Here is a 12,647-nt window from a genome sequence, read left to right as displayed (position 1 = left end):
GAAATAATTAATGATGTGGCGCACTGTGTCTCAACTTTGCGCCGTTGCTGTGCAAATATTAGCAAATTATTTTAGTTTTAGAAAATCTCGCTTCCCCCTGACTGTTTGCATTGCGCCAGCCGTTTGGGTTTCCGTTTGCCAGAAATGTCAATTTTCTTAAATACCAGGCCCAAGAGCGACTCTTCGTCTTCGAGTTTATCTTTGAAGGACGAAAAGTCGGGCATCGCAGCCCAACCCCTGCCTGCCTTTTTCGTGGGGGCACTAATGATGTTCTGGTCCTGGTCCTGTGTGGGTTACATTCACTCTCTCACACTCACCCTTCTGCGTGTAAAGATTTGTCCTGAAGACTCTGACAATATTTGCACTTTTCCATTTGGCTAAATGCTGTCCTGAGCTCCCCGAGCTGTCCCAGTTGAACCTTAATTGTTCCTTTGTCAACTACTCGGAGTAATTAAAAACACCTTTCAACTGTCGAATGGCAGAGAGTCCAAGTGAAAGATGGTCTGCCCAGCATTCTGTTTGATTAGCAAAATTTGTCAAATTTGCGGCGAAAATCCATTTATCAATCTCCTAATGATTTTCTCTGCTGAGAGAAATCTACAGCTGTAATCGAGGACTGACTTTGCCAAGATTTCCATAATTTACATATGTGCGTAATTTCGCCAAACAAAAAAATTAATTAAAACCGCACAAGGAGCTGGCGGAAAACCAGCAATTAATTTTCAATTTGAGCCGCATAAACATTTTAATTGTTTGTCTGCAATTTAGCTGCTACAACACGAGTGAACAAGCAAACATATGTTAGATTTTCGGGAGGGGGTTTTACCATCTAAGCCCATATGTACTCTGATTCAGATTAACGCTTCGGGCACGCTCCAAGCTCCGAGATTGGGGGCCTGCTCCATGAATTTCAATTCGCCTTGCCTCCTTTCCCTTACTGCTATGCTATATGGATATTCCACTGGGCTCATTTATGCCACAAAGCGTAAGCAAACTTTCGAGGCGGCAATAAAATCGCAAGACGCCATGTTTAACTGCCGCACAGCTTCCGTAACCACTAAATTCACATGGCGCACATCCTTCTCTCACATTTAGCATGCCATTTGCATATGTGCCGCCTGGAGGATGGAGCGCAGCTTCCTTGTCATATTTCCATTAGCATTTGCCATTTAACTCATCGTGTGGGTGCGTGTGGCGGCGGATAAGTGTATCATCTTGCCGTGCCGCGTTTATTACCCATATTCGAGCATCCGGCTTTTATCCTTTCGTCCCGACGCGCTCCGTAATTGCTGCCTTTCGGCGCTTCCTCATCCATTGTCACGGATGGGCTGCCTCCCAAACTTTATTATTGCCATTGTTTGGCGGAGTAGCTGACTAGCAGGGCGTATGGGTAATTGCTGCCAAGTGACAAACTTCGATTTAATATCTCTTCCTCTAGATCATTTAAAATTAAACCCATCTAAAAAGAAGAATCCATGTAATACACTCAAAATAAATTTAACCCTAAATTTTAGAAAATCGCCATTAAAATTTCTTTTTTCTAAATACAAGAAAGTTATTTCTAAATCTAAGGAAATTTTTCTAAAGTCAAGAAAGTTTTCCTTAAATCCAGGAAGTTTTTCTTAAATGTAGAAAATGGTTACCATGAACTAGAATCACCCTAAAATCTAGAAAATTTTTTCTAAAAAATAGAAATATTTGTTTTCACATGCTCTGGCACACCAAAATGTTCAATGCCAGAACTTGTCAGCTGCCGGCCGGCTGTACTCGTGGCGCAGACCGTTAAAGCACTTGGTTAGCAATCGAATCGACGCGGGTTCGAGTCCCAAAGCAAAATTTTTTAACCTTTTTTTTTTTTGTTATTTTATTTTTTTTTATTTATTTTATTTTCTTTTTATTAATTTGTTTACTTTTTTTTTATATTTTTTTTATTGATGGCAAGCGGTAAACTAAGAATAATAAGGTTTATATTCAGCTATTTACTATATACTACACATAATATAAATTGCGTTAGCATAAATATATACATATGTATATACGTATGTAAATAAGTAAAACGCGAATGGTCAAAATTATGCAATTAGTATTCAAATGTGTTGTCCGCTTCACCCTTTACATACAATGCTTGGTTTGCCACAGCAAGTTTAAGTGCTACAATGGCCCAGTATGTAGGCCATTCGCTCCTCGCGCGGGAGACCCGGGTTCGATTCTCACGACGGACAAGTAAAAATTGTAAGTTTTTTTCATGAAGATAAAATATTAACTAATCATAATTTCTACATTCCCAATCTTCCGCAGTCCCGTAGTCCACATTTACAACCACATTTGGCTTTGGTTAGATAAGAAATCCAAGCGCAAATACACAATAATAAATACATAAACATTTACATTCACAATATACAAGACACACAACGCCTGCATATGTATATAGGGAGGAGTACATAATATAAACGTATATACAAAAAAAAATCATGATTGAACATGTTTTTTTGTTTTGCTTTTAATTTCTATTTTTTAGGAAAATTTCCTACTTTTTAGAAATTTTTGCCCTTAAATTTAGTAAAATTACCCTAAAATTTAGAAATATGACGTCAAAAAAAATCAAAAATATAGAAAAATGTGACCCTAAAATTTAGGGCGAGCTTGTCTTGAAGACAAAAGTAGGGCGATTTCCTTGACTTTAGGGTTAATTTTATTTTGAGTGTATTTACTTAAAATAAAGTCACATTTAAATAAAAACTGTACAATATTTTTACAATACACATTTTTTAAAAAGTGGAACAAAATATTTGTGAATAAGCTATAAAACCTTAAAATTACTCAAATAAATAAAAAATGAAGACAATAAATTGTTTACAAAATAAAAAGAAAAAATGAAATTATATTTATTTAATTGAAAAACATTAATCAAAGCCAATTAATTTAAAACACATAATGTATATATTTAGAAAAAACAGAACCCTCGAGCACTTTATGATAGAATTAACTTAACCTCCAAACCCAGCGAAATAAACGCAGCCAACAGAGCAGCTTCTGATTGTTGAACTCTTGAACTGTATCGGGACTTAATAGAAACGCAATCAAATAATTGCGCAAAGTGTGCCACAATCAAATATAGCAACAAATTAACCAAACGCCAACACCACCGACAATTTTCAAACTGCAAATCGATAAAGGCCAGCGATGCGCGCGGAAGAAACCGCAGAGAAAATATTACAGAATTATCCAGTTGGTGGATGGATCGGCAGACCGAAAAGCGATAAGTTTACAATTGCTTATGACTTCAATTAATCTGTGAAAGCGCCTACGCAGGCAGGTCTTCGGGAATCGCTGGTGCGGAGGTTCCGGGGCACTGGATGTCTTAGATGATGCGGATTCTCCGCTCGCAAGCACGAAAATGCGAAAAACAGAAAACAACAGAGCGACGAGCAAAAAAAACCAATTGAACTGGGCAAGAACTGGCTGCGGTCTATGTCTGGTTCTGGTTCTGGGTCCCAGGTTCGGGTTTGGAGTTCGGATCCCAGACCGCAAGACACAAAAACACCCAAACGCAGCGGCCGCAAGACAATTGACCTGAAATTGCATTGAAGATGTGCCCGGGGTCTGGCCTCAGAAATCTATACCCGGCTTAGAAACGGTAAATTGCTTAGTCATCTCCCATCGGTGATTGTGATCACGATCATTATAATTATTTGGCTGTGCCATTATTATCAAAATGAAATCGCATGCATGTCCATGTCCACGTCGCCCAGTGGGTGGATGGGGATGTCGGAAGTTAGGGCCTGAACCCGCACGCAGCTGAGATGGTAGGAGCCCAGCCCTATTTCACACACCCACAAAAGTCCATGGGAGCGGACTAAACATACTTGTTTTGAATTTCAAAGTAATTCCCTGCCATCATTTTGATAGTCCAACTTGTTCTCCCATAATTTTGCAGGTGTTTGAATCCTTTTTCCGCTTCATTTTCAATTTACGCCAATGCACTTCGATTCGCGGCGCTGTGGAAAACGGAAAATGATCTCTGAAAGTGCACACATGAGGCCCGCCAGGTGCTCAAATTGCCGCAGGTCCAATCCAAAAATCCAGCATTCAATGGCAGGAAGGGGTTAGGCGAGCAAAGTTCATGGCCAGCGGACGTGTGTGCTCACCAGATGCATCTTCATCTCGATTGCAGAGGCAGCGGCAGTTGCAGTTGCAGCTGTGCAGTAGCCACAGTCACAGTGGAGAGCCAGTGGAGAAGCGGCATTATTTTGGCCAGCCACTGGCGATGTACGGATGTCATTTGGGCCACCTTTGAACTCCTCACGCGCCTCCTGAAAATGATGAAAGCGCCGCAGCTAATAGGAAAAATGGTAAGACACTTTTTGCTTTTCATTTGTTTGCTCAAGGAAAATTGAAAAGTTGATTAAGTTCGAGGATGCGAGTGGAAAGTGCATTGAAAGCTATCTCTTACTATTCGATCGTAAACTATGACGTAAGGAATACTAACAAAAATTATCTGAGAAACACCAACGGAGTGTGAAAGGCCTATTATTATGAAATATGGTATAATAAAAATTTATTTAAGTGCTTTACATATTACGACCCAAGTGCACCTACTTTTCTACAACAGCTAGATATATAATAAAGTGTTTATTACTTAAACAATGCATAGATGTCTAGAATAACTAGAATAACAAAAATGCACCCAATAAAATGTGTTCCAGTTCTTTTTTATAGTTCGATTACCATATAACATTTTTATATACCGACAAGAATATTTTTTCAAGTAATGGAAAAATAAGATATATCAAATCCAGGGGTCAAGCTTAGAACTTTGGAAATAGCAAATATCTGCCAAGTAAATCATTTGAAGAACCATAAAGCAGCGGCAAAACCCGAAACGAAAATAAAAACATGTCAATGCGAGCGGGGCATAAAATGAAAGATTTGTGCCCGGCTAGCGGCTTCCATCCAGGTTTTATATACTAGAACCTGTGCCCAGGGTCCAGAGCACAGAAGCAGCCATAAAGAAGCTTTTACGGCCACCGGACTGGAGGCGAAACCGAAGCCCGAGTCGAGATGATAAATTGTCTACCACGGCCAGTTGGCTTGTTGGACGTTTGTCGATTATTTGCCTGGATTTGCCTCTTTAGTTTTCTTTCCCCGCATTTACTATTTACTATATTTCGCCAGAGCAGGTCGACAACTTTTCACTGCCGACGACACTAACGGCTACCATAGATCAGTTCCGACCTGGCTGGAGGACCACAGCCACGACCAAGTCCTCGGTCCAAGCTCCTCTGGGCTCCAAGCTGGGCATTAGATTAGACAATTTGTTGGGGCTCGGGCTCCGAACAGTTTGTGCCTGCAAGCGCCAGGGTCGAGTCTTGGTGGAATTTATCACCGCACCCCCCTCGAATTTCCCCTGCGTGTTAATTGAAAATTGTACGGTAATGTTGCTTATCGCGCGGCTATCAGACGTCTTCCCAAAAGACCCCCAGTCTCTACATACCCCCTCCCCACACGAATATCTCTGGGACTTGCGTGTGCCGAGTCCATGTTCGTGGGCAGCCTGCCACACCTTGAGACATCGGAGCATCGACTCTCATGCCTCCCAGCTTGCGGTGAAAATTTCTAACACTTTTTGACAACTTTTCGGGGAACGCACTTAAAAAATAATTTATCGCCGCTGACATTTTTCGTGACTTTAATTGCCCCGCACACACTTCGATAGTGATTTACCTGTTGCGGTCCAGCGGCTTCTTGTCTATCGATTTTGGGCTTAGCCAAGTAAGCTTCGCCTTAGACTCGTAAGCGGTTGACGCGATTCGGGCTTAATTGCTTTTTCACCTATCCCTGATGATGGATCGTGGGGCGATTAAGGGAGCTCCAAGCATTCGGAGCCCTCCTAATATCCGGAAGTTAGCTAACCGCAAAATGCTTCAGTTACCTTTAAACGTCTGGCTTCTGACCTAATCAGAATTTTTTTTTTTGGTAGGCATTTACCAACAGAACAAAGTCGAACAGAGTTTTGGGTAGATCAAGCTGAACTTAAACTCTCGTAATTAAGTACATCATAATACTTATTTATTTGACCACAGAAGCACTTGTACTTTAAAGACTTACACATTTCTATAAAAACCCGTGCCTAAACCGCGAAGCCAAATCAGTGTTTAAGATCACACCAGGGAGATCGTTCCTTCAAGCTTAGAATATAATAGAATATTTACAATGCTCACTTTAGAACTTCTCTTATTCGTTGGATTATTCTCTTGGATATACTTCCTCTGGAGTCGACGCAGGCTCTATGGGCTGCTACTGCAGCTGCCAGGACCCATGGGACTGCCCCTCCTCGGCATCGCAGTGGAGTACCTCATCTTCTATAAACGTGAATAATACTAGAATATGGATAAACAGTGGATTAAATTAAAAACTCTTACACACAGGTAAAATGAAAATTCGAACCAAGTACATGGATCAATATGGCTCAACAATTTTGACCTGGCTTGGCCCAATGCCATTTATAATGACCCGGGATCCAAAGATCGTCGAGGAAGTCTTCATGTCCCCGGAGTGCATCAACAGGAGTTCGCAGTTCACTATTCCACTCACTAGCAGTGCGAAAGGAGATGGCCTGCTCTCAATAGAAGGTACTAGATCATGTGTTTTATCTTCAGCTATCATTACACATATCGATGATTGTATTTAGCAAATAGGTGGATTGAACGTCGCAAGCATATGAATCACACCTTCAGGCATAATATCTTGCTCAGCTTCCTGCCCATTTTCAATGCTGAAGCGAAAAGCCTGGTAACCTTTTTAGGCACGCAAGTCGGACAGGGCGAAAAGAAAATCCTCAATGATATAGTCAGATGGTCGTTTAGAGTGGCCACCCGTGAGTGCAAAAACCATATGAATACTATGATTTTCTAGTAATAACATTTCTTACAGAAACCACAGTGGGAACCGATGTCAAGCAAGATAAATCCTTTGAAAACGACACGATTTTGAAAAGCTATGAGTCGTAAGAAAATGCAGCCCCCACATGTGCACTGATATCCACAGTAATTTACTTTTCACAGGCTTTTGCATTTGATCACAATGAATGTTATGTTGCCCTTTACCCACAACAAAATTATTTCCACGCTATGTGGATTTGAAGAGAAGAGAGCCGGATCCGCGTCCCATATTGAAAAAATGATAGACAAAGTAAGTTTGGAGTATCCGAGTAAAATATATACTTTAAAGCCTGTTCTCCCCCCATCTAGATCATTGACAAGAAGCTCAACTCAAAGCCAGAAAGTGGCGCAGAGCCTGAAATCACCTCTGTGATCAACAAAGCCATCGAACTCTATCGGAAGGGTGAATTGCCCCTGGGAGAGGTGCGAGCCGAGTGCACTATGATGGTTGTGGCTGCCTTCGAGACAACGGGTGTTACGGTCTGCCACACTCTCACTCTGCTGGCCATGTTCCCCGAGTGCCAGCAGACGGTCTTCGAAGAGCTCAAGGATCTCTACCCAACGGCCGGGGACTTCGAGGTGACCTACGAGGACGTGCAAAAGATGGTCTACTTGGAGCGCGTTTTGAACGAGACCCTGCGACTGATACCATCCGTTCCGTTTGTACCAAGGGAAGCAACACAGGACTTCCGGCTGTCGAACGGAGTGGTCATTCCCAAGGGAGTCACGATTGGCGTCGATATATTCAACACCCATCGCAACAAGGAATTCTGGGGTCCCGATGCGGACAAGTTTAATCCAGATCACTTTCTGCCAGACAATGTTCGCGACAGGCATCCCTACGCCTATATTCCCTTCTCGAAGGGCAGACGAAATTGTATAGGTAGGACAAATTATCTTGTATTGTAATCATTTCTTCATCATTTTTATTTTTTTCAGGTTGGAAATATGGAATGATGTCTTCCAAGCTCGCCTTGGCCAAGATACTCAGGAACTACAAAGTAACCACTTCTTTTCGATTTGAGGATCTCGATTTCGTTGATAACGTGGGCATGGAGCTGGCCCTATCGCCGGGTATAGAATTCCACAGACGAACATAGAGGATGCTGAGCACTTTAAGTTTAAGTCATTATTGTCAGAATTGTCTAGACAGCAATTCTAGAATTTGTTCTTGATGGGACCAATTTGCTTTTGGCTGGTACTGAGTATAATATGTATGTTTACTTTTGAATATAATAAAACAATTTACCTACTGTTAAGAAGTGCTTTATAAGATGTAGGTATTCCATAGCTGGCTGCATTTGCAGCCTTAAAAGGTGTCAATTTAAATGGACGTGCACAGACATTTGAAAGTTGAAAGGTAAATTTGTATCAGAGTAATTAAGCTGTGGAGGTTATTGCCATAAATAGGTTCCTAAATAAATTCGAGGAGCATCAGCGTATAAAAGCTAACTGGAACTCAACAAATTCTAAGATATAAATTTACTCTCACTTCGCTTAGAAGCACAAAAGTAGAATAAAATGATTTCGGTGCAATTGTTAATTGTTGCGGTAATCCTATTTTGGATCCACTTTCTTTGGAGTCGGAGACATTTATATTTACTATCGCTGAAGTTGCCAGGAACCTGGGGACTACCTATAATCGGAATTGCGATAGAGTGTTTTCTCTTCTATAAACGTAAGTGGGACTTAAAGTCCGAGCTAGTAAGTAAATATCTAAAACTTATTTGTCGACAGGTAAAATAAGAATGCGCTCCAAATATCTAAGGATGAATGGCTCAACTATTTTGACCTGGTTGGGTACAATGCCATTTGTATTGACAATGGATCCCAAAACTGCCGAGGATATCTTTATGTCATCTTCATGCGTCAACAGGAACTGGCAGGCCGTCAGTGCGTTTACTCATTCTTTTGGACACGGATTATTGACACTACAAGGTACGAGGTACTAGACTACTTTCATCTCTAATTGATTTACATGTTTTGGGACATTTTCAGGATCCAAGTGGATGGAGCGTCGGAAGCATATGAATGTCGCCTTCAAACCAAAAATCTTGCTCAGCTTTCTTCCCATTTTCAATGACGAAGCGAGATCGCTGGTGAGCCTATTCGACTCTTTTGTCAGTCAGGGCGAAAAAGATGTACTTCCAGACCTACTCAAATGGTCATTTAGAATATCCGCCCGTGAGTATTTCAACCATTCAAACACTTTGAATCGCCCTATCAATTATTGTCCACAGAGACCACTATGGGAACCAATGTTAAGGAAGAGAAAAACTTAAAAAATGATACAATAATGGAAAACTTTAAGACGTAAGTGGGGTCAAAACTGTTACAATTTTCCATCATAAATCGTTCTACTCTCTGCAGGATCTTAAATCTTATCACAATTAATACTTTGATGCCGTTTTTCAAAATTAAAATGATTTCCAAGCTTTTCGGACTTGAAAAGCGGTTAACAAGAGCCTATTCTCCGATTAGTGAAATGATGGATAATGTGAGTTTAGACAGTCGAGCGAACAGTTATTTTAACAAATTCTTTCAACCAGATAATTAACAAAAAGCTGCACTCAAAGCCAGAAATTACATATAATTCGGAGTCCGAGATGAAAATTGTTGTCGATAAGGCAATTGAACTTTTTCGAAAAGGCGAAATATCCTTTATGGAGTTGAAATCCGAGTGTAACGGTATGGTTGTGGCTTCCTTTGAGACGACCGCTCATACGGTATATCATACCCTCGTGCTGCTGGCCATGCATCCCGAATGCCAGGAGAGGGTCTTTAACGAGATTAAGGAACTCCTCCCAACGGCCGAAGACTTGGAAATTACCAACGAAGATCTCCAAAAATTGGTTTACTTGGATCGCGTGCTAAATGAGGCGTTGCGATTGATACCCTCCATCCCTATCATCACGAGGGATACAATGGCCGACTTGCCACTATCTAATGGAGTTATCGTCCCCAAGGGAGTTATGATTGGCGTCGACATATTCAGCATCCATCGCAACAAGGACTTTTGGGGTCCGGAAGCAGAGAAGTTTAACCCAGATAACTTTCTGCCGGAAAAAGTCTCCAATAGGCATCCATACGCCTTTATTCCATTTGCAAAGGGAAAGAGAAACTGCATAGGTTGGTTGGTCGCTTCACACGAAGTTTACATTGTTATAATTATTTCTTATTATTTTTCGCAGGCTGGCGATATGGTCTTATGTCTGCTAAACTAGCTTTAGTCAAGATACTCACCAACTACGAACTTAGCACTTCATTTCGTTATGAAGACTTGGACTTCGTTGACAACATGGTCATTAACTTAGTCAAGTCCCCACGTCTGGCTTTTCAACGACGGTAGAAGTAGATTTTAGAATGCAGTAAATTGTCTAAATATGAATATTTCATGACCCGTTAAGTTTGTAATAAAATTCACAATAGGTTGGCGTTAAAAAAAATAATTATTTTTTAAATGTACCCAAAAGTTAGATGAATTGTTAAAAGACAGAAAACAATTCCTGTAACTGTAATTCCATTGTAATATACAAAAAACAATTATAATTCCATGATTTAAAGCAGCTAATTACACCTCTTACACTTTATATCCAATTACGAATCAGAAAGTATGACAATATTTAATTTAATAAAAGAGTTCCATAGTCTTCTTTTCATTTAAAGGTGAAATTGTCTCAATTAAATAACTCCCATTAAATGTTATGTATTTTTTGTCCTATATAAGGCTTCGTCGAATTTCAGACTCCTACTTACTTAATCTCAATTTAGTAAAGAGGAGAAGTTGAAATGCTCACGTTACAATTTTTAATTTTCGTTGCGATACTTTTGTGGATATATTTTCTATGGATTCGACGGAGATTTTACATTATGATGCTGAAGGTGCCTGGAGCAATGGGACTTCCCTTTATCGGACTTGCCTACGAATATATTCGTCTGAAACGTAAATATATTCAGATTTTGAATTTCTCAATGTAACTTAAATAAAATCGTCTAAGCAGGTAATATAGGCTCGCGTACAATGTTCTTTAAGATATTTGGACAAACCGGAATGACGTGGATTGGTTTAACACCAGTTTTGGTAACCTGCGAACCGAGGATCGTCGAGGATATTTTGATGTCTCCGCATTGCACCAACAGGAGCTCTGTCGTAGACAAAGCCATATCATCTTGTCTTGGTTCGGGACTTTTGACATTAAAGGGTAATTGAACAAATTTTGAAATACTTTCCAAGTTCAAAGATTGAACTTCAAACTTATAACATTTATAATAGATACGCATTGGCATGAACGACGAAAACTATTTGGTCCATTATTCAAGAATAATGCCATTCTTAGTTTTGTTCCCATTTTAAACAATGAATCGAATTCTTTGGTGGACTCTCTTAAGGGATTCGTGGGTCAAGGAGAGATAAACTTGCTGCCAGAACTAAATAAATGGTCCTTCAAAATAGCCGCTCGTGAGTAATATAGATGTACAAACCAATTATTTTCTTAGCTTTATGATTTTAGAAATTACAATGGGAAGCGATGTAAAGAATAAAGCGAACTACAACAACGGTAATCTGATGAAAAACTACAAGTCGTAAGTCTCTTCAATTCTAAAACAATATGATGATAAACTTATTTTACTACCGTAGCCTCAATGAACTCATTCCCCTTGGAGTTGTGATGCCCTGGCTGCGAAACAAGTTCATTGGAAAGCTGAGTGGCTTTGAAAGAAGAAGACTGGAGGCCACATCCCAGGCAAATGCCTTCATTAAAGACGTATGACGGATTAAAAAGCCTTAAATATCTATCTCTTTAAATATCCATATCTATTTATTTTAGATCATTGATAAAAAGCTAGGAAGCAGAAGCTCAGAAACCAGCTTAGAACCAGCACTAATCGATCGAATTTTAGATCTTGTAAGGAACGGTGACCTTTCTTACGACGACGTTATGGGCGAATTTTCAAATATTATATTTGCCGCATCTGATACTACGTCAGTAACAGTCAACAATGTGCTTAGCCTTTTGGCAATGTTCCCAAAAGTGCAGGATAAAGTATTTGAGGAGCTGGCAGAAGTCTTTCCTTCAGTAGGAGGATCCGAACTCAGCCATGGAGATGTGGAGAAATTGGTGTACTTGGATCAAGTGTTGCAAGAGACTTTGCGCTTAATACCTGCAGTCCCACTACTCATAAGACAAACATCCCAGGAGATTCGACTTTCAAACGGGTTTCAGATTCCCGAGGGCGTAACTTTAATGATCGATATTTTTCACACTCATCAAAATACGGATGTCTGGGGTCCGAAGGCTGGGGAGTTCAATCCCGACAACTTTCTTGCCGTAAATAAACGAAACCGGCACCCTTATGGATATTTACCATTCTCTAAGGGCAAGAAAACCTGCTTAGGTGAGTGATTTAAAGCATAACTTTTATTTTTTATTAACAGAATTTAAATTCAGGCTATAAACTGTCTCTGATATCTGTAAAGTTGGCTTTGGCTAAAATATTACGAAATTATAAACTGAGTACAAGCTTTTTATACCAGGACCTCGAGTTCGTTGACAATACCACCATAAAGCTGGCTAAGCAACCAAAATTAAAAATTGAACGAAGGACTTAAAATTGCTTTAAATATAGAATTTTCTAATTTACAACAAGGCATGGTTTAAACAAAAAAAAATATTAAAATTTTAAATACAATACAATCATCAAAGT

The 12,647-nt window shown here is 40.0% G+C and overlaps 4 protein-coding genes across 5 annotated transcripts; 3 read left to right on the top strand and 1 right to left on the bottom strand.

The window, feature by feature from the left end:
* Nucleotides 1-3,760: 3,760 nt before the first annotated feature.
* Nucleotides 3,761-5,635, bottom strand: LOC138913239 (uncharacterized). The gene is made up of 3 exons (XM_070216089.1): nt 5,495-5,635; nt 4,149-4,337; nt 3,761-3,998 (listed from the first exon to the last, which is right to left on the bottom strand). Exons 1-3 carry the CDS (start codon nt 5,579-5,581, stop codon nt 3,966-3,968), a joined length of 309 nt encoding a protein of 102 aa, XP_070072190.1. The 5' UTR covers nt 5,582-5,635; the 3' UTR covers nt 3,761-3,965.
* Nucleotides 5,636-6,198: 563 nt separating this feature from the next.
* Cyp313a3 (Cytochrome P450 313a3) lies at nt 6,199-8,163 on the top strand. The gene is made up of 7 exons (XM_017150451.3): nt 6,199-6,370; nt 6,429-6,632; nt 6,692-6,877; nt 6,934-7,006; nt 7,065-7,191; nt 7,251-7,824; nt 7,881-8,163. The coding sequence occupies exons 1-7, from the start codon at nt 6,214-6,216 to the stop codon at nt 8,039-8,041; spliced, it is 1,482 nt and encodes a 493-aa protein (XP_017005940.3). The 5' UTR covers nt 6,199-6,213; the 3' UTR covers nt 8,042-8,163.
* Nucleotides 8,164-8,462: 299 nt separating this feature from the next.
* On the top strand, nt 8,463-10,290 carry Cyp313a2 (Cytochrome P450 313a2). The gene is made up of 7 exons (XM_017140357.3): nt 8,463-8,619; nt 8,679-8,879; nt 8,940-9,125; nt 9,182-9,254; nt 9,312-9,438; nt 9,491-10,070; nt 10,133-10,290. Exons 1-7 carry the CDS (start codon nt 8,463-8,465, stop codon nt 10,288-10,290), a joined length of 1,482 nt encoding a protein of 493 aa, XP_016995846.3.
* Nucleotides 10,291-10,730: 440 nt separating this feature from the next.
* Nucleotides 10,731-12,600, top strand: Cyp313a5 (Cytochrome P450 313a5). Of its 2 annotated transcripts, XM_070217248.1 has the most exons (7): nt 10,731-10,884; nt 10,943-11,143; nt 11,215-11,400; nt 11,453-11,525; nt 11,581-11,707; nt 11,771-12,338; nt 12,392-12,600. In XM_070217248.1, exons 1-7 carry the CDS (start codon nt 10,731-10,733, stop codon nt 12,550-12,552), a joined length of 1,470 nt encoding a protein of 489 aa, XP_070073349.1. In that variant the 3' UTR covers nt 12,553-12,600. The 2 variants fall into 2 exon arrangements, with proteins under 2 accessions (XP_070073349.1, XP_070073350.1); XM_070217249.1 differs by lacking the exons at nt 10,731-10,884; nt 10,943-11,143 and having other exon boundaries at nt 11,298-11,400; nt 11,469-11,525; nt 12,392-12,583.
* Nucleotides 12,601-12,647: the final 47 nt, after the last annotated feature.

The sequence above is a fragment of the Drosophila takahashii genome, chromosome 3R (genome assembly GCF_030179915.1).
Source record: "Drosophila takahashii strain IR98-3 E-12201 chromosome 3R, DtakHiC1v2, whole genome shotgun sequence".
In the NCBI taxonomy this organism is placed as follows: Eukaryota; Metazoa; Arthropoda; class Insecta; order Diptera; family Drosophilidae; genus Drosophila; species Drosophila takahashii.
This window is presented reverse-complemented; position numbering and strand designations above follow the sequence as displayed.